We start from the raw sequence: 13,479 nt of genomic DNA, 5'->3' as shown, positions 1-13,479 counted from the left end.
GAGTTTGTCGGATTACTTTCCATTTGCTGTGGAGGTGAAGATGTCACTCCCATGATTCCACACACATTCACTGCGTCATCAAGCTACGCCTTTGTTTTGAATAACCAACCTCTAGCGGCGAAAATTACATAGTGCCCTTGCATACTGTGTAATGAAAATTTTACATTTTTGTCATAATTATACAACATATTTTGACCTACTTGTATGTCATTAATATCAACTCATGATTTTTATCAATACCATTTTATTTGACTAATACATTTTATTCTAAAATGTTTACTTTTTGTCATAATTTCTGCTTTTGTCATAATTATGACTTAGTATCTCTATGCTGTCAGTGAATCATAACAGAGGTCATTTATATAAAAAATTCTTAAAGGTATAGGTTTAAACAGGCAGCTTGATTATAAAAGGATGAATAATGGTCATGAAAAAAAGGAAACTTTAAGAGTGTGGAATAGGTTTCCTTTAACTTTTGAACAGGTTTATTTCTCTCAAGAGTGATTTCTCTTCCCAGCACCAGCAAAACACCTTTTCCCCTGACTGAAGGAGACTGACAGTTTGAACTGGATCAAGCCACGTTAAATGTAGCGTGTTGATTTTCAAATGGCAATTTCCCTCGTCGACATCTCGCCAAACACTTTTGATGCTTAAATACCTTCTACCCTGTGTGTTTCGAACGCTGTCTAGCTCGGTGGAGATCAACTCCATTTCCTTCGGGTCTGCTAGAGTCATCGTGGGATGAGCGCGATTTATGAAAGGAAAAAGAGTTGGGCCGCGGTAATCTACTCCTGTTTATTCAGTCTAACATCATACTGTTTCCTTCAATCAAGAATGCTGCGGTTAATATGCCACCGTATTTCGGCCTTGACCGCCAACTCCCTGCTTATCCTCCCTGGCTGCAGGCCTTTCAGAGAGGAGATGGGCGGCTCCCAGTTTCTCTTTAGCATGTTTGTAGGTCTTTTTACCTTTGTTTGCTTGCATTCACTTTCTGTTGCACTCAGTCACGTCTCACCCTCCTTTTCTCCAGACAGACGCTCTCTCGCTTGCTTTCTTTGTATATTTTTTCCTGTTCGCTCTCTCTCACTTTCTCAGTATCATGTTTTTCCCCCAAGCTTAAAGCAGTCAGCGTCAGGGTATCCAGGCATAATGTTACTTCCTGACCTGAGGTGATCTTTTTTCTGTCTCATGTCCATTGGGTCTCTGTCCTTCACACAAACAACTCATGGGTGTTTCTTCAATTACGGCCACACTGTGTCCTAGAAGAAGGTCACATTAAACTGTCTTGTATAGAAACCAGGCCTCATCATTTATTTTTGACACTTTCAGTTGCCGTTTATGTATAGATTTAAGGCTGCCATTCAATATTGCAATTGAGCCACTGTGGCTAGTGGTTTTCCAAAGTTACTAGCCACTCAGCATTTTCACTGGCCACAATTTTGCTGTTTGGAAATGGCATTGTTTATGTTTAAAGTTGACTTTGGCATTCTTAAATTACTTGATTTTGAGTCATTTTACTTGATTTAGAAGATTTAAAACCCTTTCAAACTTTCAAATGCAGAGTGACCCCCCCCCCCCAATCAAAACATTGTATATAAGCTGGGATGTGCAGGTGAGCAATATGATAGGCTAATATGAGAAATGTAATATGATATGAGTTATTTTAGTTATGCTATATATAATTTAAAAACATACCCTAAGCAAATTACAAAAACAATAGTAAATAAAATTCAGATACTAATACATATTTATTTAACATCTGTAGTTGTTTGATTAACATTAATGACAGACAGGTATTTAATTGGGCTGCTGAATGCATGGATGTAATATTTTTGACACATATCCAGTTATTTTACCCACTTGTTTACATACACTTAAGCCATAACCGACTGTGTGTGAGAGAGAGAGAGAGAGAGAGAGAGAGAGAGAGAGAGAGAGAGAGAGAGAGAGAGAGAGAGAGAGAGCTTTTGTTGTGTGTCATTCAGCGCGATTCCGCCTATCTCACCTTCACTTAGTGCAAGTTAATCGATAAAGAATTCTAGTTGAATTGTAGCTAATTTTGTGATACGACGGTCTTGGCATTTCATTTAGCTGAAAGTTATATTCAACCCGCCAAAGTGGCTAGTGGGAGTGGCTGCCGTACCCGCCACAGCTGAAATCTACCTGCATTAGGCGGGTTGGCGGATGTTAATGTCAAGCCCTGGTTGCGATTATTATTATTCATTTTTTTCCATTCACAAATTATGACTCACTCTCATTTATGTAAGCAAAGAGCTTTCTTCAGATGAAATCTAAGAAAAGCAAGCTAAATATCACTGTGTGTATATAAAGTTATATTAAAAATTATTTATATTTAAATAATTTTTGACACTGTAAAAGTGCATTTGTGTGAGTGTGTGTGTGTTTGTATGTAGATTACATTTTTGCATTGGACGTGCTGTGCAATGAAAATGTTTATTAAATATAATGTATATTTTATATACATGTGTTTTTTAAACTTAAAATGTTAGCTGTTGGACAAAATTTTTTTCCATTTTGTTTTGATTAAAGTGTCATTTCTATTGTGAAATCAGTGATGATACGAGATCATCATATGGTGCAAATGACGTTTGTTCGTGGCAGTTTAGGGTTAGACAATTATAGAAATCTCCTGTGGTGCATGAACTAAATTGCATTGAAATAAATACGTTTGCATTTAAAAAGGTCAAGGCAGTTTCATTTCTAGGACCAAAAGTGACCTTAGGTAAAGAAACACCCATGTTTGTTTTCTTAGCTCCGCAAGCAATTCTGCTGCAACTGAAGTGTGGGGGAAGTGCGTCTAGGTCTAACGGATGACATCATCTTTTGTGAGTACTGCTTTTAGCTTGTAAATGAGCTTTCCCTTCATATTTTCTTTCAAAACATCATATCTAAATGTGATCGTCCATAAGCACATTAGCGTAGCGAGGGAGCCCGATACCATCAAATGTGTTGACCTTTGACCCTTTGGAGTGAACTGATAAAGGAGTATCGCAATCAAAAAGAGGCTGAGAAAACGGACATAAAGCATTCGTTTAGACCAAGATGCATCTCAGATTTCAACCTGGAAAGTTTTGATGGCAGCAACTGCTAGCATTATACTCTGACCCACATTTCAAAGGCACAGTTCCAGCCTTTACATATCAAAACATTGTTATTTAAGCAAACCCAGATATCCTATGCTGGAGGGACACTTTAGTATAAGCATCATGTTATTTGCAGTTGGTTTGATCTTCCATTTTGATTTTATAGAAGCTTCTGTCTTGGAAGTTGATGTTAGACTGATTTAAAGTCTGAATAGAATTTCTACATATCCGGATTTCCAGCAAGAAAACATTAAAAAAATGTATTTTCCTTTCAATTCATTAAAACATGACACATTCCTGCTGACTCTAAATGTTTGAGCGGTAGTAATTTAAATTAGCCTAGAAATCTAGACGCACCCTAGCGGCAGCAAATCTAATCTGCCGAAAGTATCGTCTAGCAACTCTTAATACCTTCTGAGCTGTAAAAAACCAAACTCTAGTCAGGCCAATCACATCGTGTATAGAGTCGGTGGGTGGGGCTTAACATGATGACGGCCGAGTTGCGCTTGCATGTTACTAGTAAACACAGAAACTGGCTAACGGCTGTCTTTCGAATCAGCTTTGACCGCGACTCTGGTAGACTTGGAGTTAAGCTTTTCTCTGAGAAAAGAACAAAGAATGGCACTGAAGTCATTCTTAAGAAGGGAAGATGTGTTCGGAGTTTTGCTGACCGGATACGGTGAACGTTTAATCTATAAACTAACTCAGCTTCACGCTGCTCTGGTTGGTTGTAGCGCTATTTTAAAAGACAACCATTTATCCCGCCCCTCAGATTGAGCCCTGTCAATGGTGAGTTTCCTGACCAAACATCTTGATGTGGGTCTGGCTTGTCAGGCTAAATTTAAGTAGCGAATTAAAAAAAAAAAAATTTACAAGTACTTTGCATTTCTTTCTTTTGCATTCTTCAGTTCAGTTGTGGAAATGAATGGCGCACACCCCTGACATATTCATACTCGGGTCAAGTCTGCTATTTTTCTCTCTTTTTTTTCTCCCAATTGAATGAACTACATCAGAAAACCTGCAAAGCACAAATGCATTCCTCCACCTTTGGGGTTGCCATAGCAATGATCAATTTGGGTCAGTCTGTATGTGTGTGTGTGTGTGTGTGTGTGTGGGGGGGGGTATGAAATTTGGCGTGTGGGAGTGTTGTCAGCCACTCTTACACATGCCCCACACAGAACATTAATATGTTGGCTTGCCTGATTAGCTGCTGGTGCTGGGTTTTTTTATTAATGGCACAAGGTAGTCGGTAGGCAGAACATTGGTTGGGCTGTTCAGTGCTCATGCACAGCAAATACATTGATGATTATGCCATAAACACTGTTACTCATTGGAATAGCAAGGGTCTAAAAAAACATTTAAATTCCCTGTTTACGTCTGGTTTTTAGATGGTTTTTGGTCGATCTGATCACAAGTAGATGAGGGAGACACATTTTCGTTTACACCTGCTCTCTCTTTGTCCACTTTCAACCACTTCTGTCCTGACTTCTTCTAGGGGAGGGTCTATGGGCTGGTAAATGTATGTGTTTTTTCAGATCTTTTGGTCCAATGGACAAAATAAGCTTGTGCAATTTACATATGAACACACCCGGAGACAACAGAAAAACACACAGAGAGCAGCAGTTTTCATTTCTGCTCTGATAGCCGAAGACTAAGCTGTGAGTGTGTGTTAGAAATCAGGAATGGTGAGAGAGCATTGTTCTTTTGTTTCATCTTCAAGCCAAACTTCAAGTTTAAATCTTGTCTAGCTAGTGGACTTCTCATAATGTTTCTCAAAGAGTTATAATGTTTCTCCTTGTATCGAACAAATTTAGGTTTCTAAATAGAACCCCAATCAATCTTTTCTTTTCTAGGAGTGTATGCAACCTTTCAAATGTTAGTGGCCAAAAATGATGTCCAGCCCTGGAAAATTTACATCTTCACCCTTTATATTAGAAATTTTATTTAACATTTTGTCATCATTATTATGCAGTGAAACATGCCAAATTGTACGAACATAATTTTTATCCAAGCTGTCAAATTATGAAATGTTTATAACTGATTATGTTGCAGTCATTGTAAAATAAAACCTGTAGCTGTAGTTTGCCCTTTTTTGCTAAATAATTTAGTTAAATACCTTAAAGCAGCACTAGGTAACTTTTCAACCTTCATAATATATTTTTTAAGACTCTTGTGATGATAAATCGACTTACAATAGGTTGAATGACACGTCTGCCATAGCCTGATGGGGTCTGTATCGTTTTTAATCGTACTTTTAAACTTCGGGTTTCGGGTAGTAACCCGAGAACAAAAAGAACTACAACATTCGACTGCTTTACGGCATATACGTCACTTCCACCAACACCCACAATTCCTTAAATTCGGACGTGCGAGCCCAACTTTGTTCGTCGGATAATATAGTCATGTCCGAAGCAGCAGAGACAAATAAGAAAGAAAAGGTTTTGTTGGAGGAAAGCAATAAGAGGAAACGAAAAAGTGATGGGATTAAAGGCAGGACGAGGATCAACACTGGACCAGCGTTTGCTCGTTGGCGTGAGCTGAAGGAGGCGTGCCCGACCGATGCTGTCCTGCTTGTTACGGTGATTACCTACCACTCAAACATTGAACTGAAGTATCATATAGATTCTGTAAAACGCTAACCAATAGACTACTATAATGACGCTGGCTAGTAAACGTGAGCATCGTGATTATTTGGCGTTTGAAAAAAATAAAACCCATGAAATTATATTCATATGACATGAAACATGCCAGTGCCACTTACTGTAACGTTACCTGGGATGAAGACATTTCACACGCGACGCCAGAAGAACACCTGCATGTGAACTCCTGCAGTGTTCAGGGTAACTGTTAGTGCTGCACCAACCCGCGGCGCCACTTTTATGAAGTTATTTGGCCCGCACCGCACCACTGTATATATTTTTTCAACCCGCCCCGCACCCGCGACCATTAAATAGACATACTGGGTCCGCGGGTTATGAGACGACCAACGCATCACTAGTTCAGGGCTATCAGGGTTGTCATGTCAACAAATGCACGTGCGATGGCATCCCCTGTTGTAGGATGACAGATCTTACGACAGTAGTTGAGGACATTATTTTTTCCAAACTGTAGGGGGACCCCGAGAGCAAAAGTAGCCAAGTGCGGCTTTAAAAGGATCATAAACTGGCGTTTTAGCATTTTTAGCATTGTTATACTGTTGTCTGAGGTAAATTTATGAGGGTCGCATGAATTGTATATTCAAGAACATAATAAATAAGTAATAGAGTATTTTATACCCAGGTTTCGAGTCAGGCTCTTGAAATGCTTGTTTTTTATGGGCCGCATTGAAGACTTGAAAGTAAACGCCCACAGCTATGATTGGATAACAGTTTTGTATAATAATGGGTTTTGACTCCCCTGTCAGTACACATGGGGAATTGTTTTGAAAATGTGTGGAAAAACGGCAACCGGAATTAATTGCCCACAGGGCTCGCAAAATGTCTTTATCGAACCTACACAATGTTTTATCTCTCATCCACCTGCAATTAATTGGAATGTTATTTTTATAACTTGGCCCGTCCGTCAGATCGATGGATATAACCCGTACACACACACACGCACACGCACACGCACACACACGCACACGCAAGCGCACACACACATGCAAGCACACAGAAATAGGCTTTCTTCTTCTGTTGAGACATCGCTGCATCGCTGCTCTCTGACGTCACAGGGAAACAAATTTGCAGATCTCTTGTTTGATGAGCCAGATGTCAATAAAAGCTTTTATTTGACTAACATGGGCATTTTCAGCTCCAAAATGTATAGAATATTCTTATATTACGATGACCTTTTATATATAAAAAGCTCAATGAAAAGTTGATTTCTCAGTTTATGACCCCCCAAGATTTTAGACCCCTCATGTTGTTTTTCTGTTGTATGTATAAAAAAAAGCCCCTTCAAATAGTTTCCTAATATTTTGATAATTTAATCAAACTATATTAATAATCATACACGGTATGTGTACTGAATGTGTACATTATATGTCACATTTTTATTTTTATTAAATTTTTTGTTGTTATTAGACTGGAGGTTGGTCAGATTCAAACCTGGGTTTTCTTGAGCCTATCAGGTATTTATATGTTGGGCATAAATCTAATTGTTTATATAACATTTATTTTTATATGTTAATGTAATTGTATATGTTGTAAAATGTAGATATGTGACATCTAATCTTAACAATTGTTTTCAATGAAAAACATCTGTAGTTTAATGCATGCTGAAAACTGATGAAGTGTGTTTTGTGAGTAGATTATGTGTTTTGTGTGTGCATATTTAGAAACAATTTATATTTCCATTCCTCTATCATCTTTTTTCTCTCTTTGAGAGTATTAAAAAACAATCCCGCTTGTGGTTTTTAAAGACTTTGCCGTAAGGTTCTGTACCCATTACTTCATGACCACAGTGGCCGAGCTTGTAAATGAGCTTCATGCTGTTTCCATTATTGGCAATAAGTGACACATTCAGGCCTTTAAAAAGGAAAAAATGTGAATTCGGAGAAGGACTGATATAAAGCACTTGAGACGCGCAACATGGTTTAAGCACTAATGGAGCATAAGTCAAAAGGGGGAAAGTGGGTAAAAATCTATTGAGTGTAATTAAGCTCAGCTTTTTTATGGTCAAATTCACAATTGTAATTGCTATTGCACTAGCAACTTATATGATTGTAGAAAACATAGATTTTAAAGTAGAGGGCTTGAGGTTTACATCTGGACTGTATCCTGTTTTAATGTAATTTATGCACCCCAAAATTGTAATTAATATTTCAACATGGCAGTGTCCTCCCAGATCATCATAAGTAGCTTCAGTAGCTTTGTCCATGGCTCTGAAGTTACAGCCAACACTTTCCATGAATAAGGTACTCCTTGTCCTGTTGCTTTTTCCTAGCATTGAAGACACAAGTCCCATCTGGAATTTAATTCACTGTAGTAAAAAAAAAAAGAAAATCACTGTAGTTTTTTTCTTTCTTCATTTTTACAGTTTCAGACACCCTTAAATGCTGTATGGGTTTGAGCGAACTGTCCGAGTCGTTTTATCTTAAAGCTACACTGTGTGATATTTTCCCCATCTAGCGGTGTAAAGGTATATGACCATCCAGTGAATAATAGTTTCTGTTCCTCTCAATTCTGATTTCGTTTTAACTCCTACGGTGGCCGATTTAGTCCAAGATTAACATGGCAATCCCCCTCTTCACATTCGTCACGGTGCCATCGAGTGTTAAAACGCGAAAGGCGAAGCTTGATTTAACGGGTATGTCCCTCTTTGGCTGATGTACTTTCAAGATGGAGGGGCAACATGGCGACCAGCATTCGAACCCCTCACCCGTATGTATTTTCAATGGCCTATTATAAACTTACGAGAATACTTTATTACTTGAAAGACGTAAATATACATTAATGAGCACATATATTTTTGAAAGAACTAAGTGTTTTTAGCTAAGAATAAACTAAAAAAAGTTACAAAGTGTAGCTTTAAGATTCATAACTCTGTTGAGTCAGCCATACTACACGCTTCTGTCAATACAGAGCTGAAACTTTTGTTACCAATTACAGCTTGTTTGGCAAGTGTTTTGCAGCATCATAAAAAATAAACTTGATGAACTCTACAATCATTTCACTGGTATTGCCTTCCAAAGAATTACAGCAGTTATGCTGTGTAACTGCATTGGAACTATATTTAGATATAAAGTGAAATAAGTCACAGTTGTTAGCTGTTGTGTTCCTCTTGTAGTGATTTGTTTATAATCTGTAACTATCGTTCATCTGTCGTCATCTCAGATGAAGCCATCACTCTGCTTTAGATGGGTCCTTAATAAACGTGGCAGCATTTTGGAAGCAAACATAGTTTGAATCGTCTATTGGATCTACTGCTTGGGAGCATAAAAGCACATTATTAATTCTTGATGTTGGCTAGGTTCAAGCTATAGTAACCAGTTTGACTTTGAGATACATCTCCAAGTCGAACAGTTGTAAGTGTTCTTTTTAAGCTTGTCTGCAGCCTGCTTTTGTTCATATAATGGCATGTCTGCTGCTTTTGGAATCAAAATGTTGAATCAGTTCACTTATCTTTGCTTTTGAAATTGAATGTGTGAGATTATAGTTGGCAGAAAAAAACTGCTCGCCCTAGCTTTTTTGATTTTTTTTTAAAGGGATAGTTCATTAAAAAATAAAAATGTCATCATTGACTCACCCCACCATTTGAGCTTCAGCAAGAAAAAAATAAGGTTAATTCTCATGTTACGCAGCACGTATGAGCTTCAGCAAAAACCAGTGAGAATGAATGAATGAATGAATAAACGAATGAATGAATGAGGCATTTATATGGCGCTTTCATATGTACTACTGTACACCCAAAGCGCTTTACACTCATGACGGGTCTCTTCTCAGCCATCACCAGTGTGCAGCATTCACCTGGCTGATGCGACGGCAGCCACAGTACAACGGTACACCGATTAATGCTCACCACACACAAGCTATAGGTGGAGAGGAGAGAGGGTGATGGAACCAATTCAGTGGATGGGGATAATTAGGAGGCCATGATTGGTAAGGGCCAATCGAGGGAATTTGGCCAGGACACTGGGGTTACACCCCTACTCTTTACGAGAAGTGTCATGGGATTTTTAATGACCGCAGATTCAGGACCTCGGTTCATGGTCTCATCCGAAGGAACCAATGAGGTTCATTCTTGTGTGTTACGCAGCACGTTTGAGCTTCTGCAAGGACCAATGAGGTTATTTTTTGTGTGACGTAGCGCGTTTGAACTTCTGCAAGAACCAATAAGGTTCATTCTCGTGTTACGCAGCACGTTTGAACTTCTGCAAGAACCAATAAGGTTCATTCTCGTGTTACACAGCACGTTTGAACTTCGGCAAGAACTAATGAGGTCTGTTCTTGTGCGTCAAGCATATTGTAAACCGCTCGATTCATATGGCTTAGCGTTACAATCTCTTTATGAACTTTTGGAAGTAACCATGTGTCAGTTCCGTAGCTGCCAACAGAGGTACAGAAAGCTCTTAGATATCATCAAAAAGATTTTCATTTGTGTTCTGTAGATAAAAAAATGTCCTGCGTGTTTGGATTAACATGAGGGCGAGTAATTAATGACACAGTTTTCATTTTTGGGTGAACTATCCCTTTAAGATTTTATTTTACATACACTGGTAAAAAAAATAATAATAATAATTTTTATGGACATTTGCATATTAAACAATTGTATGACTAAATATAGGATAAAACATTGACAAATGTTGTGAAGGATAAAAACTACAATATCAGTATATATGGCAATAATGGCATTGGAATAATAATGTGGTATAAAATGAAATAAAATAGTGCAGTGGTCTGTTCGCAAATTTTTTCGAGTTTAAGAAATGTCTTTCATCCACCTATTAGCACACGATACTCTAGATGAGCATATCACACATTTACATACGAGAGGTTGACAAGTTTGTCAACAAACAGGTGACCTGTGCAGTGTTTAATAAAGTGCACAGGAAACACTATAGCCCACTGTGCAGTAGTGATTTTTGCCAAGTGCTCAGACTTCTGTGTTTCATAACCGTGCGTTATGATTTGTGATGTTTTTCATACCTGCAGGCCGTTGACTCATGAGGAGATCGCCCAAAGAAGAGAACTGGTCCGGCAGCGGCACGCCGAAAGACAAGCTGCCAATCAGTGTGCTGAAAGCCCCGGGTCAGCTGATGCTGGAGGTACATCAACCCCAGCAACCCTGGCCACCGGTAGTGTCACAGGCAAGAACTGAATCTGTTTAATGATGTGTGTCTGACAGTGAATGAGTAAAAGAGGTGTGTTCGACACTGGCTATATTTCCTAAGGATAAATTTTGTACCATGGTGCATATCGAAGTATCATGGTATGGTATCAATTCATTTCTTTTAATGTACCTGAGGACATTTTATTGTTTATTGTCTATTATTATATATTATATTTTACTATTATTATTCGACATTTAAAGAGGACTTATTATGCCCTATTACAAATTTTATATTTAGTTTTTAGGGTCAATTAGAGCAGGGTTTCATGCTTGAATGTTTAAAAAAAAAAAAATTTCACACATTCTACATTGTTGTAACCTAGAAATCTAGAAGCACCCTAGCAGCAGAAAATCTAATCTGCCGCGAGTGTCGTCTAGCAACTCTTAATACACGTCTGAGCTGTAAAAAACGAACTCTGGTCAGGCCAGTCACATCGTGTATAGAGTCGGTGGGAGAGGCTTAACATAATGATGACCGAGTTGCGCTTGCGTGCTTCTAGTAAACACAGAAGCTGGCGAATGGCGGTCTTCTGAATAAGCTTTGACCGTGACTCTGGAAGACTTAGAATGAAGAACGGCACTGAAGTTATTCTTAAGAAGGGAAGATGTGTTCGGAGTTTTGCCGACCGGATACGGCAAATTTTTAATCTATAAACTAGCTCCGCTTCACGCTGCTCTGGTTGGTTGTAGCGCTATCCAATTTTGTGCAGAGGGAGTTTGAAAGACAACCGTTTATCCGGCCCCTTGGATTGAGCCCTGTCAATGGTGAGATTCCAGACCAAACATCTTGATTTGGGACTGGCTTGTCAGGCTAACATTGTTGCATACTGCTGCACCACTCTTCCCAGTCTGTCAGTAACTCTTAGTTCCTGTCTCTATGAAGCCCCTCCTTCCAGAAAGCACAATGTGCTCTGATTGGTCGGCTGGATGTGTATTGGTTAACCGTTTCCGGAAATGTCACAGCCCTTACCATAACTTCAACACACTACCAGCACAACTTAACCAGGCCTCAGCCCTTTTATATTGACTATGGAATAGTGAAGTGCCGACCGCAATACCAAATTGGTACTGAAATGTTAGAAATGTGAGCGCTGTCGAGCAGTAATCGTAAACACCTCTGACTGGCCATCGGATGTGCCTGTGATTAGCTACAATGATCAACGCACAGCAGCGGTTTGAAAGAACACAGAAGTGTTTAAAAGTGTTTTGAAAGAGGGAGCAGGAGCAGTTGAAAGCACAAGCAGGCGTCAATCAGCGCACCGGTAGGCTGATAGACACCTGCATTAAAACCCTCTGTGTATCTAAAGCGGCAACCTCCCGCTGTCTTTCTTGAAGCCAATATGGAAGTAATGTAAACTGCAATTCCTTTACTCGCATACAGGCTCCAGAAGGGAGCAGAATCATTGAGCTCCATGTTAAAAATTCCCAAATTTACAGCAGAAAAAAACATTTTTACAGCCTGGTACAATTTGTGGTTTTGATCTATACGACTAATTTTGCCCTTCATGACAACTGTGAGGGGGGTGAATTTTTTTTAAATAACTAATTTGTTTACGTTATATAAAGCCTTAAAATTCTGCATAATTAAGGGCGTGGTTACTTTGAGTGACAGGTGGATAAGCATTTATCCGCCGTCTATAGTTATTGTGCCACCTTAGCTCCGCCCACATCCCGCCTCTTTGCCCATTTTCTGTAATCCGGGAGTGACACGCGATGGCGAACTAGCAAGATGGCAACGGCCAGGTCGTCTCTACTTTACGCTTCAGAACGGCTTATCGGAGTCCTATGGGTGACGTCACGGACACTACGTACATAATTTTATCTAGTCTATGGTGCATCTGTGCAAGGGCTCTGTGAAAAGCATCATTGATGTATTTTTACAACAAGTTTGTGAAGCACTGATCGTAGTAGCCAATCACAGACATGTTTGATGAGCGCGTGAGCAAAAAGGCCAGTCAAAGGTGTTTACGATTCCGCTCAACAGCGCTCAAAGCGTCACATTTTTAAAATTTCAGTACCGATTTGGTATCGCGGTCGGTACTTTTGACAACACTAGTATGGAATTATTTAAATGTTCATTCCCGGAAGAAAACTCGAGACTACAATGGAGGTGTTTCAGTGAGTTCAGAAACTGAAATCGACAACAAAAATTCCTTTAGAGTGACTTTGTGCTTTATAACTTTGCAGATCTTTTTCACACTCATAACAGCAACATACTACACTAAAGAAAATAAAAAAATTAAGAAGGCATAAGAGGTCCTCTTTAAAATCTTATTTATTTACTCTGAAGTATTTATCAAGTTAATTTTTTATGGTTGTGTGTTCTGCAGATGCTCTGTGTGCACAGACAGAGGCTCTTTCGGTCAAAACTGCAGTGGAGGAGGAAAACAAAGAGCATTTTGTGGCCTTTGCACGAGTCTACAGCGGCGTCGTCAGAAAAGGCCAGAAGGTGTTTGTGCTCGGACCCAAATACGATCCATCACTGGCGCTCAGAGTGGTGAGCAGCAGTTTGTCTGTCTTAATAACTGCAGACGGTTTCCTTATCCAAGAATTAATGAAGTTC

General features: G+C 39.1%; 1 protein-coding gene across 3 annotated transcripts in view; it reads left to right on the top strand.

The window, feature by feature from the left end:
* efl1 (elongation factor like GTPase 1) overlaps window positions 1-13,479 on the top strand; it is a 152,060-nt gene that overhangs the window by 37,953 nt on the left and 100,628 nt on the right. Inside the window, exons 13-14 of one of the 3 annotated variants that reach the window (XM_067445108.1) lie at window positions 10,739-10,851; window positions 13,247-13,413. In XM_067445108.1, coding sequence (XP_067301209.1) covers window positions 10,739-10,851; window positions 13,247-13,413 — 280 coding nt within the window. Of the gene's footprint in view, window positions 1-10,738; window positions 10,894-13,246; window positions 13,414-13,479 lie in introns of all 3 variants that reach the window. The other 2 variants (XM_067445100.1, XM_067445095.1) reach the window with 2 other exon arrangements.

This window comes from Pseudorasbora parva, chromosome 1, assembly GCF_024679245.1.
Source record: "Pseudorasbora parva isolate DD20220531a chromosome 1, ASM2467924v1, whole genome shotgun sequence".
Taxonomy (NCBI): domain Eukaryota; kingdom Metazoa; phylum Chordata; class Actinopteri; order Cypriniformes; family Gobionidae; genus Pseudorasbora; species Pseudorasbora parva.
This window is presented reverse-complemented; position numbering and strand designations above follow the sequence as displayed.